We start from the raw sequence: 18,478 nt of genomic DNA on the forward strand, positions 1-18,478 counted from the left end.
CCGACGCATGCCAGATCTTACAACACCTGGATGGACATTACGTATCAACTAACCACATCAATCTGGTGCCCAACAGCACAGTTGATGATGTGTGCAGCATCTGAGCATGGGAACACGGCCCATGTGTGTTGTCTGTCTAGCGATGTTTTATCTTCTTTTGTACACTGGTAAGGGCACGCTCACGTGGGGTTATGGGTCACATGGTACAGGAAGGGGAGGCCAACACAGGTGACCAGGAAGTATTTATTAGCACAGGTGAGAGGAGAGCGATTTTAACTTCTCCCAGGAAAATACTTACAGAAACACACCTCTCTGCACATGTTATACTGTAAATTAAATGGGTTGGGCCTTTGTATTTTATATCTGCAATAAATGGGAACACGAACACCACCCAACCATAGATGTAGGCCTAGCCTATGTTTGGAAAGCAAATTCTATGTGGACGCGCCATTGAGAGCTCTCAATGCCAATAGGCCTACAGCTACAGTGACAAGACACTGTACTGTATGTGAACCCTTTGGAAGTACCTGGATTGCTGCATACATTTGTCATCAAATTTAGTCAATCTTCATTTAAGTCACAGCAATAGACAAACATAGTGTGCTTAAACTAATAACACACAAATGATTGTATTTTTCTTGTCTGTATTGAATACATAATTTAAACATTCACAGTGTAGGTTGGAAAAAGTATGTGAACCCCTAGGCTAATGACTTCTCCAAAAGCTAATTGGAGTCAGGAGTCAGGAGCTAACCTGGAGTCCAATCAATGAGACGAGATTGGAGATGTTGGTTAGAGCTGCCTTTGCCCTATAAAAAAACACTGAGTTTGCTATTCACAAGAAGCATTGCCTGATGTGAACCATGCCTCGAACAAAATAGATCTCAGAAGACCTAAAGGGTCAACCAGTTATACTTTTGCCACCCTGCACTGTGAATGTTTACACAGTGCTTTCAATAAAGACATGAACATGTATAATTGTTTGTGTGTTATTAGTTTAAGCAGACCGTGTTTGTCTGTTGCTGTGACTTAGATGAAGATCAGATCAAATTGTATGACCAATTTCTGCAGAAATCCAGCTATTTGCCAAGTGTTCACATAGTTTTTCTTGCCACTGTAGGTTCTTCACAGCAGCTTGAACGAATAAAAAAATGTCAAAAATATCGTTCAGTGTTGATAGGCTACTGAGTTTACTTTCATATCTCCATACCAGGTCATGTCGTTTGAATTCACATGCGACTAAGTGATCAGCCTACCTTTTCTCTATCCCACACTTTTTGACTGCTGCACAAAATATATTTTGGAGTGCTGTCCATTCTCTACATCTAGAATCAAAAGGCCCTTCTTATATCATCATTCATCTAAGCACCATCAAGCCCATCCACACATGTCCCCCGTTTTAAATGTGTGTAGTAGCCCAGCCTAGGAGTTCCAACACATTTCCACTCAGACGCCCCCTACCAGCATTGGGGAAAATGTTGCAGGTTTAAAGCTTATTTCCTGCTATTCTATACATTTTGCTATGAGATGGAGACTATTTTGGCATTTTTAAAGCTCATTTCCTGCTATTCTACACATTTTGTCTTGGGGTCCTGTGAACACGTTGCAGTTTTGAAGATAATTTGAGTGACTCAAACATTACAACAAAATCTATGGGCTAAAAGACCTAGCTAAAAACATTAGCTGACACGGGCTAGTTGATCTGTTATAAATAGCTCTCTAAGGTCTTCAATGACTGACATGACAACAGCAAAACGAATGATGCACTACCCAATTTACTAATTGTACTTTATGCGTTTTACAATTACAACTTTCAAGAGTAAGTTGGACTGAATTCCTTTAAAAAGTTATCCCCTGTTGACCCCTCACCCGCCCCAAAGTTTGAGAACCACAGGGCTAGCTTATCTGCCATGTGTAGGCTACAATTAAGCAATAATATGGCCAATATACCACGGCTAAGGGCTGTTCTTATGCACGACGCAATGTGCAATGCCTGGACACAGCCCTTAACCCTTATTGCTATTATAAACTGGTTACCAACGTAATTAGAGCAGTAAAAATAACTGTTTTGTCATACCTGCGGTATATGGTCTGCAGAAAGAGGTGGAAGGTGAAAGAGTGTTAGAGAGAGAGAGAGAATTTGAAAACAAATCAAATTTTGATAAACTCCCATATCTATTGGGTGAAATACCACAGTGTGCCATCACAGCAATAAGATTTGTGACCTGTTGCCACAAGAAAAGGGCAAACTGTGAAGAACAAACACCACTGTCAATACAACCCATATTTATTTATTTTCCCTTTTGTAGTTTAACTATCTGCACATCGTTACAACACGGTATATAGACATAATGTAATGTTTACTGTTCATTTTTTATTGTTCATTTCACTTTTGTTTATTATCTATATCACTTGCTTTGGCAATGTAAACATATGTTTCCCAGCCCAATAAAGCCCTTTGAATTGAAATGAATTGAGAGCAACTTCAGCAGCATTCAGCACTGGTTAGCGACCTCTCACTAGTCCACACTGCACTGAGTACTGCCTACCATAAAAATGCATTGATGTTGTAATGAACCGTCTCTTACTATCACCGAGTGCTGCTGTTGGTGACGTCGTTAAAGTTGGGAACCGTGGGCACAAATAGCTATGGTTTGTTGGTAGTCTATAATATTGAGTGAGTGTGAGAGATAGAGAGACACAGAGAGAGAGAGAGAGAGAGAGAGAGAGAGAGAGAGAGAGAAACAGTCAGAGAGAGAGAGAAAGAGAGAGTGAGAGAGAGGGAGAGAGGAGGAGAGAGCGAGAGAGGGGGAGGCAGGGAGAAGGGGAGAGAGAGAGGAGGAGGGAGGGAGAGAGAGGGAGGGAGGGAGGGAGAGAGAGAGAGAAAGAGGGAGAGTGAGAGAGAGGGAGGGAGAGAGGGGAGAGAGTGAGAGGGAGGGAGGGAGAGAGGGAGAGAGAGAGGGGGAGGGAGGGAGGGAGAGAGAGGAATAGAGGGGGGAGAGGGAGAGAGTGAGGGGGGGAGAGAGAGAAAGAGAGAGAGTGAGAGAGAGGGAGAGAGGGGGAGAGAGTGAGAGGGAGGGAGGGAGAGAGAGGAATAGAGGGGGGAGAGGGAGAGAGTGAGGGGGGGGAGAGGGGGAGGGGGGGGTGGGAATTAGAGATAGAGATATTCGCGCGTATAGTCTTCTCATCGCCAGTCTGTAGCTCTCGAGCGGCAGGAAAGCCGTGTCTCGCACTGAATGGATATATTTCTCCGACACTTTCATTTATTCCGTTTTCAGTCTTTTATCAACGCTAAGATGCACCGGCGAAGTCCCGGGCTGGTTTTAACACTCCCGTTAACGTCAATGCTGTGGATATTTAACAGTTTCAGCAGCTTGCACGGTGCTCTCCCTTCAGCACGTAAGTTACCGGTTTGTTTCATCGTCATTTGAGCTGGTGGTGGCTCGCGGGGGCATCTCGGGGCAGGGAACTGTGGAAGACAGGGCATGAGAACCGACCGCTGACGCACGGAAATGTTTCGTGCCATTATGACTATTTTGGCTATTTTGTAGATGGGTTCATTGCCAACCGACTGTATTTTGTCGTGCGTGTTTAGTGGGTACATATATTTATGCGACGCAGCAGCTAGGACGCTTCATACAATTTCCCTCTTATTCCCCGAAGGTACATGGTCTTATATGTTATTATAACGGGTCTGATGTTGTTGTCAAGGCTCCGTTTTAAGGGATACTCGCCTACCCGGAAAAGGTAGCCTATGAGAAAAACATGCTAGTGGTGGTGGAACTTCATGCTTTGATTGGTTGCCACTTTATTTGTTGTTGTTGTTGATGTTGTCAACGTGCATGCGGTGTAACCTATCTAAATAAAGCTATGTCTTTATCATTGCAGACCGATTAGACTATTTTGGAGATATAGTGTATGTCTCTGTAGCTTGTTTAGAGTTATATCGGTTGGTTCCAGCCGCTCTACTCTAAGTAACATACCCGATTCTATATGATCCACAGGACCAAAGCACAACCATGTATATCTCTGTCCAGGAGTAGTAACCATGTTATAGAACCGTAGAGGTTTTAGTCAACCCTATGGATCAGGACACTACCACATCTGATCACTACTGTAAGCATATTAAATATTAATGTTGCAAGCTGTTACAGTTAACTGCCCTCCTGGGTTTTATTTATAATATCTCATTATTACTGCATCTATGCAGCTGTGTGTTTGTGCATGTGTGTGGTCGGTAGATTAATCATACTCAGAAACAGGGAAACCAGGAGAGGGGAAACCAGACTGTTAGCTGTTAATTCATTGCACTGCCATCTCTCTCTCTCTCTCGCTCAATCTCTCTCTCTACCCCCCCCTCTCTCTCTCTCTCTCTCTCTCTCTCTCTCTGTCTCTGTCTCTCTCTCTCTCTCTCTCTCTCTCTCTCTCTCTCTCTCTACCCCCCCCCCTCTCTCTCTCTCTCTCTCTCTCTCTCTCTCTCTCTCTCTACCCCCCCCCTCTCTCTCTCTCTCTCTCTCTCTCTACCACCCCTCTCTCTCTCTCTCTTTCTCTCTCTATCTCTCTCTCTCTCTCTCTCTCTCTACCCCCCCCTCTCTATCTCTCTCTCTCTCTACCACCCCTCTCTCTCTCTCTCTCTCTCTATTCAATTCAATTCAAGGGGCTTTATTGGCATGGGAAACATATGTTAACATTGCCAAAGCAAGTGAAGTAGATAATATACAAAAGCGAAATAAACAATAAAAATGAACAGTAAACATTACACTCACAGAAGTTCCAAAATAATAGAGACATTTCAAATATCATATTATGTCTATATACAGTGTTGTAATAATGTGCAAATAGTTAAAGTACAAAAGGGAAAATAAATAAACATAAATATGGGTTGTATTTACAATGGTGTTTGTGGAAACAGGTCACAAATCTTGATGCAGTGATGGCACTGTTGTATTTCACCCAGTAGATATGGGAGTTTATCAAGTTTGGGTTTGTTTTGTAATTCTTTGTGGATCTGTGTAATCTGAGAGAAATATATATCTCTAATATGGTCATATATTTGGTAGGAGGTTAGGAAGTGCATCTCAGTTTCCACCTCATTTTGTGGGCAGTGTGCACATAGCCTGTCTTCTCTTCAGAGACAAACCTGGCTACAGTGGCCTTTCTCAATAGCCAGGCTATGCTCACTGAGTCTGTACATAGTCAAATCTTTCCATAATTTTGGGTCAGTCACAGTGGTCAGGTATTCTGCCACTGTGTACTCTCTGTTTAGGGCCAAATAGCATTGTAGTTTGCTCAGTTTTTTGTTAATTCTTCCCAATCTCTCTCTTTCTTTTTCTCACTCACTCACTCATCACTCACTCACTCACTCACTCACTCACTCACTCACTCACTCACTCACTCACTCACTCACTCACTCACTGGAAATGACTCTGTCCCTTTCTCTTTCTCTCTGTGAAACTTCTTTCTCACTTCCTCTTCTCTCTCATTCATTCTATCTCTCTCCCACTCATCACTGATCCACCCTTCCCTTTCTCTCTCTCTCATCCCCATTCCCTCTATCTCCCACGCTCTCTCTCCATCCCCATTCCCTCTATCTCCCACGCTCTCTCTCCATTCTTTTGCTCTGCTCTCCCGCAATCTAGCTCCCCCTCCCCTGCCCCCTCCCCTCCTCTGCCCCCCTTCCCTACCCCCCCTGCCCCCCCTGCCCCCTCCCTACCCCCCCTGCCCTCTCCCCTGCCCCATCCCTGCCCCCCCTGCCCCCTCCCCTGCCCCCTCCCTACCCCCCTGCCCCCTACCCATCCCCCTCCCCTGCCCCCTCCCCTGTCCCCTCCCCTGCCCTCTCCCCTGCCCCCTCCCCTGCCTGCACCCTCCCCTGCCCTCTCCCCTGACCCCTCCCTTCCCCTCCCCTGCCCACCCCCTACCCCCCTGCCCCCTCTCTACCCCCCCTGCCCCTCCCTACCCCCCCTGCCCTCTCCCCTGCCCCCTCCCTACCCCCCTGCCCCCTCCACATCCCCCTCCCTGCCCCCTTATCCTTTTCTATTTTCTGCCTTCTTTTTCCTCTCTACCTGATTACTAGTGTTTGATAAAAACTCCATTCTACCAGGATTCTCTCTAGGGAAAAACTGTGTGTGTGTGTGTGTGTGTGTGTGTGTTTCTGTGTGTGTGTGTGTGTGTGTGCGTGCATGTGTGCGTGCGTGCGTGATTCTCTCCAGGGATTAGGTGTTGGAGCAGATAACAGGATCAGATCCACCGACCAGCCAGACTCTGCATGGGGCTAGCTTTCATACAACCCTCTGGCCCTGGTACAATACAAGACTAGGATAGAACCTTAAACTGACTCTGGGGCTAGCTTTCATACAACCCTTACAGTAGTCTCTGTCCCTTGTACTACAAGAGTAGAATATAAGTCCATATTCATCTGAATGTAATGTTGAAATGTTGTTTTTCCATGATAACACTCATTAATAGAGATTCAATTTGGGATATCCCTGTTCAGTGTTTCATATAGGGACATGCATACCAAGATGATGCAATCTATGCTTTGTCAAGGGAACCAGGCAATCCCTGGTTGGGTAAATGCACAGTGACAACCCATGCAGGATAATTATTTTAACAATGTCCAACTACCACGGCATACACGTGTGTGTGTGTCTCTTTGAGAGAGAGAGAGAGAGAGAGAGAGGGAGAGGGAGAGGGAGAGAGAGAGAGACAGAGAGAGAGAGACAGAGAGAGAGACAGAGAGAGAGAGACAGAGAGACAGAGAGAGAGAGACAGAGATACAGAGAGAGAGACAGAGAGACAGAGAGAGGGAGAGAGAGAGAGAGAGACAGAGAGAGACAGAGAGACAGAGAGACAGAGAGAGGGAGAGGGTATATTTTTTGGATGGCAAAAAAATGTAACATGAAAAAGACCAGAGACTTGGGGCCTTTAAAAACCTGCTGTATGTGAAATATTGTGTGCTATAGATTGGAAAATAAATAAATGTGATTCTGGATGACAAAAACAATGTTTGTTTCCAACATTAGGGATGTTTTCCTAAAGAAGTTACATCAGCTTTGTGTTTTGTTTCCTTGCCATGATACTAACATGTATCCCAATATTGGTATCATCCCAGCCCTAATGAGCACCAGTCAGTACACATTGTCTGGAAATGGTTCAAGGAGACAGTGGGAAGGATGGAATGGACAAACAATGGAGGGAGGGAGGGATGGAGAGAGCGTTTGTCATGCAGGAGAGAGGGATAAGGTTTAATAGCTTATAGAATGACAGTCCGAGGGAGAGACGTGACCACTGACATCCTATCATTCACTATTATTTGAAATCATCAACAAATAATACATTACTTAAAATGTTATTCCATAACCTACATTATATTAAACTATTACATTATATTAAACTATTACATTATATTAAACTATTACATTATATTAAACTATTACATTATATTTCTCTTAAAAGAGAGAAAAAGATGTGGAGTCACCACTCACCATCCTACTTGTTGGAGTCACTCCTCACCATTCTATCAGTTGGAGTCACTCCTCACCATCCTACCAGTTGGAGTCACTCCTCACCATTCTATCAGTTGGAGTCACCACTCATCATTCTATACGTTGGAGTCACTCCTCACCATTCTATCAGTTGGAGTCACTCCTCACCATTCTATCAGTTGGAGTCACTCCTCACCATCCTACCAGTTGGAGTCACTCCTCACCATTCTATCAGTTGGAGTCACCACTCATCATTCTATACGTTGGAGTCACTCCTCACCATTCTATCAGTTGGAGTCACTCCTCACCATTCTATCAGTTGGAGTCACCACTCATCATTCTATACGTTGGAGTCACCACTCACCATTCTATCAGTTGGAGTCAGCACTCATCATTCTATACGTTGGAGTCACCACTCATCATTCTATACGTTGGAGTCACCACTCATCATTCTATACGTTGGAGTCACTCCTCACCATTCTATCAGTTGGAGTCACTCCTCACCATCCTACTTGTTGGAGTCACTCCTCACCATCCTACCAGTTGGAGTCACTCCTCACCATTCTATCAGTTGGAGTCACCACTCATCATTCTATACGTTGGAGTCACTCCTCACCATTCTATCAGTTGGAGTCACTCCTCACCATTCTATCAGTTGGAGTCACCACTCATCATTCTATACGTTGGAGTCACCACTCATCATTCTATCAGTTGGAGTCACCACTCATCATTCTATACGTTGGAGTCACCACTCATCATTCTATCAGTTGGAGTCACCACTCATCATTCTATACGTTGGAGTCACCACTCATCATTCTATCAGTTGGAGTCACTCCTCACCATTCTACCAGTTGGAGTCACCACTCACCAGTCTACCAGTTAGTCACCACTCACCATTCTATCTTGTCAGTAGGTAGTGCAGTTGATCTGCCATCAGAGTAGCCTGCATTCTGATGTGACCCATTTTATCCCTGTTTGTTAGTGCTGCTGCCTGCCAATAGAGACAGAGACAACCAGGGAACTCACTTTCCTTCCATTTTGTGCTGCAGATTTAGCAGGAACAGTGCACTTTAGGACACACGCACATGCACACGCACACACACACACACACACACACACACACACACACACACACATACACACACACACACACACACACACACACACACACACACACACACACACACACACACACACAAACATGCACGCACGCACGCACGCACGCATGCACACACACACATACACACACACACACACAAACACACGCACGCATGCACACACACATACACACACACACACACACACACACACACACACACACACACACACACACACACACACACACACACACACACACACACACACACACACACACACACACACACACAATGCGAGACCCAAATGCAGACACAGGAGGCAGATGGTTGGAGTCTTACAGTGTTTATTAATCCAAAGGGGTAGGCAAGAGAATAGTCGTGGACAGGCAAAAAGGTCAAAACCAGATCGTAGTCCAGGAGGTACAGAGTGGCAGACAGGCTCATGGTCAAGGCAGGCAGAATGGTCAGGCAGGCAGAATGGTCAGGCAGGCAGAATGGTCAGGCAGGCAGAATGGTCAGGCAGGCAGAATGGTCAGGCAGGCAGAATGGTCAGGCAGGCGGAATGGTCAGGCAGGCAGAATGGTCAGGCAGGCAGAATGGTCAGGCAGGCAGAATGGTCAAGGCAGGCAGAATGGTCAGGCAGGCGGGTACAAAGTCCAGAAACAGGCAAGCGTCAAAACCGGGAGGACTAGAAAAAGGAGAATAGCAAAAAGCAGGAGAACGGGAAAAACACGCTGGTTGACTTGGAAACATACAAGATGAACTGGCACAGAGACAGGAAACACAGGGAGAAATACACTGGCACAGAGAGACAGGAAACACAGGGAGAAATACACTGGCAGAGAGAGACAGGAAACACAGGGAGAAATACACTGGCACAGAGAGACAGGAAACACAGGGATAAATACACTGGTACAGAGAGACAGGAAACACAGGGAGAAATATACTGGCACAGAGAGACAGGAAACACAGGGAGAAATACACTGGTACAGAGAGACAGGAAACACAGGGATAAATACACTGGCACAGAGAGACAGGAAACACAGGGATAAATACACTGGTACAGAGAGACAGGAAACACAGGGATAAATACACTGGTACAGAGAGACAGGAAACACAGGGATAAATACACTGGTACAGAGAGACAGGAAACACAGCGATAAATACACTGGCACAGAGAGACAGGAAACACAGGGATAAATACACTGGTACAGAGAGACAGGAAACACAGGGATAAATACACTGGTACAGAGAGACAGGAAACACAGGGATAAATACACTGGTACATAGAGACAGGAAACACAGGGATAAATACATTGGTACAGAGAGACAGGAAACACAGGGATAAATACACTGGTACAGAGAGACAGGAAACACAGGGATAAATACACTGGTATAGAGAGACAGGAAACACAGGGATAAATACACTGGTACAGAGAGACAGGAAACACAGGGATAAATACACTGGTACAGAGAGACAGGAAACACAGGGATAAATACACTGGTACAGAGAGACAGGAAACACAGGGATAAATACACTGGTACAGAGAGACAGGAAACACAGGGATAAATACCCTGGTATAGAAAGACAGGAAACACAGGGATAAATACACTGGTACAGAGAGACAGGAAACACAGGGAGAAATACACTGGTACAGAGAGACAGGAAACACAGGGAGAAATACACTGGTACAGAGAGACAGGAAACACAGGGATAAATACACTGTTACAGAGAGACAGGAAACACAGGGAGAAATACACTGGGGAAAATCAGTGAAACCTGGAGGGGTTGGAGACAATCACAAGGATAGGTGAAACAGATCAGGGCGTGACACACACACCAGCTTCTACAAACTAGGTCTCTATAGGCCCTGTGTTTCCCCAGTTGTACATTATGGTGTTATTTAGTTTCAATCAAAAAAAACTATTCTGCTTCATGTATAGGCCCAGCTAACACTTCACATGAAATGTGGGCTATTAGTCGTGTTTGCTTATGCCGCAAGCGCCATGGATTTCAGCACTAGGGAACTGGACAGCTTCCCCAACGGTATCATGTGAAAGAACGAACACGGCACAAACAACGTTCTTAGCTGTCACACTTCCAGGTTCCTTCTACGTCCTCTAGACGTCCTGCATTTCCTCTCGCTCTATGGGTGAAGATAAAGGGACTGCTGTAGTCAGGGGAAGGAGTGTGAAGATTAACTCACTCCATCTAGCCCTGTAAATGGGGAAATTAGGTATTCAAGCGGCTTAAGAAACAAATTGAATGCAAAGGCAGGGAGTAATAACAACATTTGTCTTAGTGGGAGTACTGTGGCCCTTACCATGTTGTTTCTTCCAGTAGGACAGACGGCTTGGTGTGTGCGTGTGTGTGTGTGCACGCAGGTGTGTGTGTTAATAACAGATATAGTCCATTAACCCTTGTTCAAGGTCCTGTACACCATCACTCAGACAAGAATGGCTGCTTCCTCTTTTCACCTCTCTCTCTCTCTCTCTCTCCCACTCCCCCCCCCTCTCTCTCTCTCTCTCTCTCTCTCGCACTCCCCCCCTCTCTCAAACACACACCTCTCTGTCTCTCTCTGTCTCTCTCTGTCTATCTGTCTCTCTCTCTCTCTCTCTCTCTCTCTCTCGCACTCCCCCCTCTCTCAAACACACACCTCTTTCTTTCACCTCTCTCGCCACCCTTTCTTTCACCTCTGTCTCCACTCACCTCTCCCTCACCCCTCTCTGTCTCTCCATCACTCTCTCTGTCTCTCGCTTACCTCTTTCAGACCCTCAGTCTTTCTTCCCCTCTCTCTGTCACACATACCCATGCCTTGCTGAGTTCTCTCCCCTCCCTCCTTCCCAGACTCAGTGTATCTCTCTTTTAATGGAACTGGATAATCCTGCCTATTGATGATGAGGGTCAAATTCCTAGGAACAAGTGTGTGCGTGTGTGTGTGTGTGTTAGTGTGTGCTTGTGTGTGTGTGTGTTAGTGTGCTTGTGTTAGTGTGTGTGTTAGTGTGTGTGTGTGTGTTAGTGTGTGCTTGTGTGTGTGTGTGTGTGTGTTGGTGTGTGTGTGTGCGATGCATCATCCTGCAGACTTCCTCTGTTGTTTAGTCATTTCCTTACAGAGCGTCTAAAGTGTGTGTTATCGATTGAGTCCGGATGGAGAAGGATTGAGAAGGATTGAGAAGGATGGAGAAGGATTGAGAAGGATGGAGAAGGATGAGAAGGATGAGAAGGATGGTGGATTGAGAAGGTTGAGAAGGATGGAGAAGGGTTGAGAAGGATTGAGAAGGATGGAGAAGGATGAGAAGGATGGTGGATTGAGAAGGTTGAGAAGGCTGGAGAAGGGTTGAGAAGGATGGAGAAGGATGGAGAAGTATTGAGAAGGATTGAGAAGGATGGAGAAGTATGGAGAAGGTTGAGAAGAATTTGAGAAGGATAGAGTCCGGATTGAGAAGGTTTGAGAAGGATTGAGAAGTATGGAGAAGGTTTGAGAAGGATGGAGAAGGATGGAGAAGTATTGAGAAGGATTGAGAAGGATGGAGAAGGTTGAGAAGAATTTGAGAAGGATAGAGTCCGGATTGAGAAGGTTTGAGAAGGATGGAGAAGGCTTGAGAAGGTTTGAGGATTGAGAAGAATTGAGTCCGGATTGAGAAGGTTTGAGGATTGAGAAAAATTGAGAAAGTTGGAGAAGGATGAAGAAGGATTTGAGAAGCATCTCTGATATTCTATCAAGGACACTCTATGAACGAATGGTAGGGAGAGCTTTGTATGTCTTGTAATAAGATTGTATATAACTTAATATACTGTCTGTCTTGTAAGAATATTATATGACATGATAGTCATTGTGTATCGTCTGCTTTGTGGCTGACCCTGTGCAGCCCACTGCCTGTAGTGTATACATTAATGTGTGTACATTAAGGTGTGCACATTAAGGTGTGTACATTAAGGTGTATACATTAAAGTGTGTACATTAAGGTGTATACATTAAGGTGTGTACATTAAGGTGTGTACATTAAGGTGTGTACATTAAGGGGTTGGGGGCTGTCAGAAAATAATGGACAAATACAAATCTATTCCAATCAGTCTGTTCTTTTCTTTCTAGTCTATAAGGGAAATTAATTATTTACCTGTGTGAACTGTTGTAGCTTCACTATATAGAATGTCTAGAAGGGAAATTCATCCTTTACCTGTGTGGACTGTTGTAGCTTCACTATATAGAATGTCTAGAAGGGAAATTCATCCTTTACCTGTGTGGACTGTTGTAGCTTCACTATATAGAATGTCTAGAAGGGAAATTCATCCTTTACCTGTGTGGACTGTTGTAGCTTCACTATATAGAATGTGATATTTAAATGTACTTAATCTCATTTTCATTTTATACTAAATGCCACACAAATGTTTTTTGGGGTTAAATGAAGGTGTTCTATCCCTTATCCAATTGGACGACACATAGAGTCATATAGCATACCCTTTGTCTTGTGATGTTATGTGTAATTGTGCAATGTTCTCCTTTAAAGGTGTCATGTTGTCTTGTCTCTGTCCTTTCCCTTCACCCTGTCTCCCTCTGCTGGTCGTGTCAGGTTACCTTTTCTCCCCTTCTTTCCCCCAGCTGTTCCCTGTCTCCTCCTAACTACCCATTCACCCCGTTCCCCACCTGTTCCCTTTTTCCCTCTGATTAGGTCCCTATATCTCCCTCTGTTTCTGCTCCTGTCCTTGTCGGATTCTTGTTTGTTTGTGTGTCTCATGCCTGAACCAGACTATCATCGTGTGTGCTGCAACCTTGTCCTGTCCTGTCGGAATCTACCTGTCCATCTGAGCCCACGTGTGTTCGTCATTAAAGAACTCTGTTTAAGTTGATTCGCTTTTGGGTCCTCATTCACTCACCTTAACAGAAGAATCCGACCAAGAATGGACCCAGCGACTTCGGATCCTCTCTACTCAGCCGTCGAGATCCAGGGAGCGATGCTAGGCAGACACGAGCAGGAATTGTCTGCTGCTCGACATGCCGTTGAGACCCTGGCCACCCAAGTCTCCAACCTCACAGAACAGGTTCACCATCTCCGCCTCGATCCACCGGCCACTTCCAGGGCTTTCGAATCCCCGGAGCCCAGAATCAATAACCCGCCGTGTTACTCTGGGGAGCCCACTGAATGCCGCTCGTTCCTCACCCAGTGTGATATTGTGTTTTCTCTCCAGCCCAACACTTACTCCAGGAGCACTGCTCGTGTCGCCTACGTCATATCTCTCCTTATTGGACGGGCTCGTGAGTGGGGCACGGCAATCTGGGAGGCAAGGGCTGAGTGTACTAACCAGTATCAGGACTTTAAGGAGGAGATGATACGGGTTTTTGATCGATCTGTTTTTGGGGAGGAGGCTTCCAGGGCCCTGTCTTCCCTATGTCAAGGCAATCGATCCATAACAGACTACTCTATTGAGTTTCGCACTCTTGCTGCCTCCAGTGGCTGGAACGAGCCGGCTTTGCTCGCTCGTCTTCTGGAGGGTCTCCGCGCAGAGGTAAAGGATGAGATTCTCTCCCGGGAGGTTCCTTCCAGCGTGGATTCCTTGATTGAACTCGCTATTCGCATTGAGCGACGGGTTGATCTTCGTCACCGAGCTCGTGGAAAGGAGCTCGCGTTCTCCGTTGCCCCCCTCTCCGCATCACTACCATCTTCCTCTGCCGGCTCGGGAGCTGAGCCTATGCAGCTGGGAGGTATCCGCATCTCGACTAAGGAGAGGGAACGGAGAATCACCAACCGCCTCTGTCTCTATTGCGGTTCTGCTGGTCATTTTGTCACTTCATGTCCAGTAAAAGCCAGAGCTCATCAGTAAGCGGAGGGCTACTGGTGAGCGCTACTACTCCTGTCTCTCCTTCAAGATCCTGCACTACCTTGTCGGTCCATCTACGCTGGACCGGTTCGTCAGCTTCCTGCAGTGCCTTAATAGACTCTGGGGCGGAGGGCTGTTTTATGGACGAGACCTGGGCTCGGGAACATGACATTCCTCTCAGACAGTTAAGGGAGTCCACGGCCTTGTTCGCCCTGGATGGTAGTCCTCTCCCCAGGATTCAGCGTGAGACGCTACCTTTAACCCTCACTGTTTCTGGTAATCATAGCGAAACCATTTCTTTTTTGATTTTTCGTTCACCTTTTACACCTGTTGTTTTGGGCCATCCCTGGCTAGTTTGTCATAATCCTTCCATTAATTGGTCTAGTAATTCTATCCTCTCCTGGAACGTCTCTTGTCATGTGAAATGTTTAATGTCTGCTATCCCTCCTGTTTCCTCTGTCTCTTCTTCACAGGAGGAGCCTGGTGATTTGACAGGGGTGCCGGAGGAATATCACGATCTGCGCACGGTGTTCAGTCGGTCCAGGGCCACCTCTCTTCCTCCACACCGGTCGTATGATTGTAGTATTGATCTCCTTCCGGGAACCACTCCCCCCCGGGGTAGACTATACTCTCTGTCGGCTCCCGAACGTAAGGCTCTCGAGGATTATTTGTCTGTAGCTCTTGACGCCGGTACCATAGTCCCCTCCTCCTCTCCCGCCGGAGCGGGGTTTTTTTTTGTCAAGAAGAAGGACGGGTCTCTGCGCCCCTGCATAGATTATCGAGGGCTGAATGACATAACAGTTAAGAATCGTTATCCGCTTCCTCTTATGTCTTCAGCCTTCGAGATCCTGCAGGGAGCCAGGTTTTTCACTAAGTTGGACCTTCGTAACGCTTACCATCTCGTGCGCATCAGGGAGGGGGACGAGTGGAAGACGGCGTTTAACACTCCGTTAGGGCACTTTGAATACCGGGTTCTTCCTTTCGGCCTCGCTAACGCTCCAGCTGTCTTTCAGGCATTAGTCAATGATGTCCTGAGAGACATGCTGAACATCTTTGTTTTCGTTTACCTTGACGATATCCTGATTTTTTCACCGTCACTCCAGATTCATGTTCAGCACGTTCGACGTGTCCTCCAGCGCCTTTTAGAGAATTGTCTTTTTGTGAAGGCTGAAAAGTGCACTTTTCATGCCTCCTCCGTCACATTTCTCGGTTCTGTTATTTCCGCTGAAGGCATTAAGATGGATCCCGCTAAAGTCCAAGCTGTCATTGATTGGCCCGTCCCTAAGTCACGCGTCGAGCTGCAGCGCTTTCTCGGCTTCGCGAACTTCTATCGTCGTTTCATCCGTAATTTCGGTCAGGTGGCCGCTCCTCTCACAGCCCTTACTTCTGTCAAGACGTGCTTTAAGTGGTCCGTTTCCGCCCAGGGAGCTTTTGATCTCCTCAAGAATCGTTTTACATCCGCTCCTATCCTTGTTACACCTGACGTCTCTAGACAGTTCGTTGTCGAGGTTGACGCGTCAGAGGTGGGCGTGGGAGCCATTCTTTCTCAGCGCTCCCTCTCTGACGACAAGGTCCACCCATGCGCATATTTTTCTCATCGCCTGTCCCCGTCGGAACGTAACTATGATGTGGGAAACCGCGAACTGCTCGCCATCCGGTTAGCCCTAGGCGAATGGCGACAGTGGTTGGAGGGGGCGACCGTTCCTTTTGTCGTTTGGACTGACCATAGGAACCTTGAGTACATCCGTTCTGCCAAACGACTTAATGCGCGTCAGGCGCGTTGGGCGCTGTTTTTCGCTCGTTTCGAGTTCGTGATTTCTTATCGTCCGGGCTCTAAGAACACCAAGCCTGATGCTTTATCTCGTCTCTTCAGTTCTTCAGTAGCCTCCACTGACCCCGAGGGGATTCTCCCTGAGGGGCGTGTTGTCGGATTGACTGTCTGGGGAATTGAGAGGCAGGTAAAGCAAGCGCTCACTCACACTCCGTCGCCGCGCGCTTGTCCTAGGAACCTTCTTTTCGTTCCCGTTCCTACTCGTCTGGCCGTTCTTCAGTGGGCTCACTCTGCCAAGTTAGCCGGCCACCCTGGCGTTCGGGGTACGCTTGCTTCCATTCGCCAGCGTTTTTGGTGGCCCACCCGGGAGCATGACACGCGTCGTTTCGTGGCTGCTTGTTCGGTCTGCGCGCAGACTAAGTCCGGTAACTCCCCTCCTGCCGGCCGTCTCAGGCCGCTTCCCATTCCCTCTCGACCGTGGTCTCACATCGCCTTAGATTTTGTCACCGGACTGCCTTCGTCAGCGGGGAAGACTGTTATTCTTACGGTTGTCGATAGGTTCTCTAAGGCGGCTCATTTCATTCCCCTTGCTAAGCTTCCTTCTGCTAAAGAGACGGCACAAATCATCATCGAGAATGTTTTCAGAATTCATGGCCTTCCGTCAGACGTCGTTTCGGACAGAGGTCCGCAATTCACGTCTCAATTTTGGAGGGAGTTTTGCCGTTTGATTGGGGCTTCCGTCAGTCTCTCTTCCGGCTTTCACCCCCAGTCTAACGGTCAAGCAGAACGGGCCAATCAGACTATTGGTCGCATCTTACGCAGTCTTTCTTTTCGCAACCCTGCGTCTTGGTCAGAACAGCTCCCCTGGGCAGAATACGCCCACAACTCGCTTCCTTCGTCTGCAACCGGGCTATCTCCTTTTCAGAGTAGCCTCGGGTACCAGCCTCCGTTGTTCTCATCTCAGTTCGCCGAGTCCAGCGTCCCCTCCGCTCAGGCTTTTGTCCAACGTTGCGAGCGCACCTGGAAGAGGGTCAGGTCTGCACTTTGCCGTTATAGGGCGCAGACTGTGAGAGCTGCTAATAAGCGTAGAACGAAGAGCCCTAGATATTGTCGCGGTCAGAGAGTTTGGCTCTCCACTCAGAACCTTCCCCTTAAGACGGCTTCTCGCAAGTTGACCCCGCGGTTCATTGGTCCGTTCCGTATTTCTCGGGTCATTAATCCTGTCGCAGTTCGACTTCTTCTTCCGCGATACCTTCGTCGCGTCCACCCGGTCTTCCATGTCTCCTGTGTTAAGCCCGTTCTTCGCGCCCCCGCTCGTCTTCCCCCCCCCCCCCCCCATCCTTGTCGAGGGCGCACCCATCTACAGGGTCCGCAGGATTTTGGACATGCGTCCTCGGGGCCGTGGTCACCAGTACCTTGTTGATTGGGAGGGGTACGGTCCTGAGGAGAGGAGTTGGGTTCCCTCTCGGGACGTGCTGGACCGTGCGCTGATCGAGGATTTCCTCCGTTGCCGCCAGGTTTCCTCCTCGAGTGCGCCAGGAGGCGCTCGGTGAGTGGGGGGGTACTGTCATGTTGTCTTGTCTCTGTCCTTTCCCTTCACCCTGTCTCCCTCTGCTGGTCGTGTCAGGTTACCTTTTCTCCCCTTCTTTCCCCCAGCTGTTCCCTGTCTCCTCCTAACTACCCATTCACCCCGTTCCCCACCTGTTCCCTTTTTCCCTCTGATTAGGTCCCTATATCTCCCTCTGTTTCTGCTCCTGTCCTTGTCGGATTCTTGTTTGTTTGTGTGTCTCATGCCTGAACCAGACTATCATCGTGTGTGCTGCAACCTTGTCCTGTCCTGTCGGAATCTACCTGTCCATCTGAGCCCACGTGTGTTCGTCATTAAAGAACTCTGTTTAAGTTGATTCGCTTTTGGGTCCTCATTCACTCACCTTAACAAAAGGAGGCTGACTTTCATTTGAACAGTATATAAAATAATATTATTAACATCAGAAATACTTTTAGTGCTTTAAAAGGGAAATCATCACATCTTTCTGTTCAGCATCCATTTGGAGCAGCTGGGTAATGGCTAAAATGGGTTTTTGAACACACCATGACATTGATCCTTAAATGGTGAAATGTCTTCATTGTTTTATCTAGAGAGAGAGTGTGTGTGTGTGTGTGATTGGGGGGAGTGTGTGTGTGTGTGTGTGTGTGTGTGTGTGTGTGTGTGTGTGTGGTGTGTGTGTGTGTGTGTGTGTGTGTGTGTGTGTGTGTGTGTGTGTGTGTGTGTGTGTGTGTGTGTGTGTGTGTGTGTGTGTGTGTGTGT

General features: G+C 47.1%; 1 protein-coding gene across 1 annotated transcript in view; it reads left to right on the top strand.

Moving 5' to 3' along the window:
- The first annotated feature begins 3,188 nt into the window (after positions 1 to 3,188).
- The window catches only part of LOC110515947 (contactin-associated protein-like 2), a 304,164-nt gene continuing 288,874 nt past the window's right edge, over positions 3,189 to 18,478 (top strand). The window contains exon 1 of the mRNA XM_036943719.2: positions 3,189 to 3,399. Within this exon, the coding sequence (XP_036799614.2) occupies positions 3,237 to 3,399 (163 nt within the window). The 5' untranslated portion in view covers positions 3,189 to 3,236. The remainder of the gene's footprint in view (positions 3,400 to 18,478) is intronic.

The sequence above is a fragment of the Oncorhynchus mykiss genome, chromosome 15 (assembly GCF_057628025.1).
Source record: "Oncorhynchus mykiss isolate SJ-2025 chromosome 15, ASM5762802v1, whole genome shotgun sequence".
NCBI classification, from domain to species: Eukaryota; Metazoa; Chordata; class Actinopteri; order Salmoniformes; family Salmonidae; genus Oncorhynchus; species Oncorhynchus mykiss.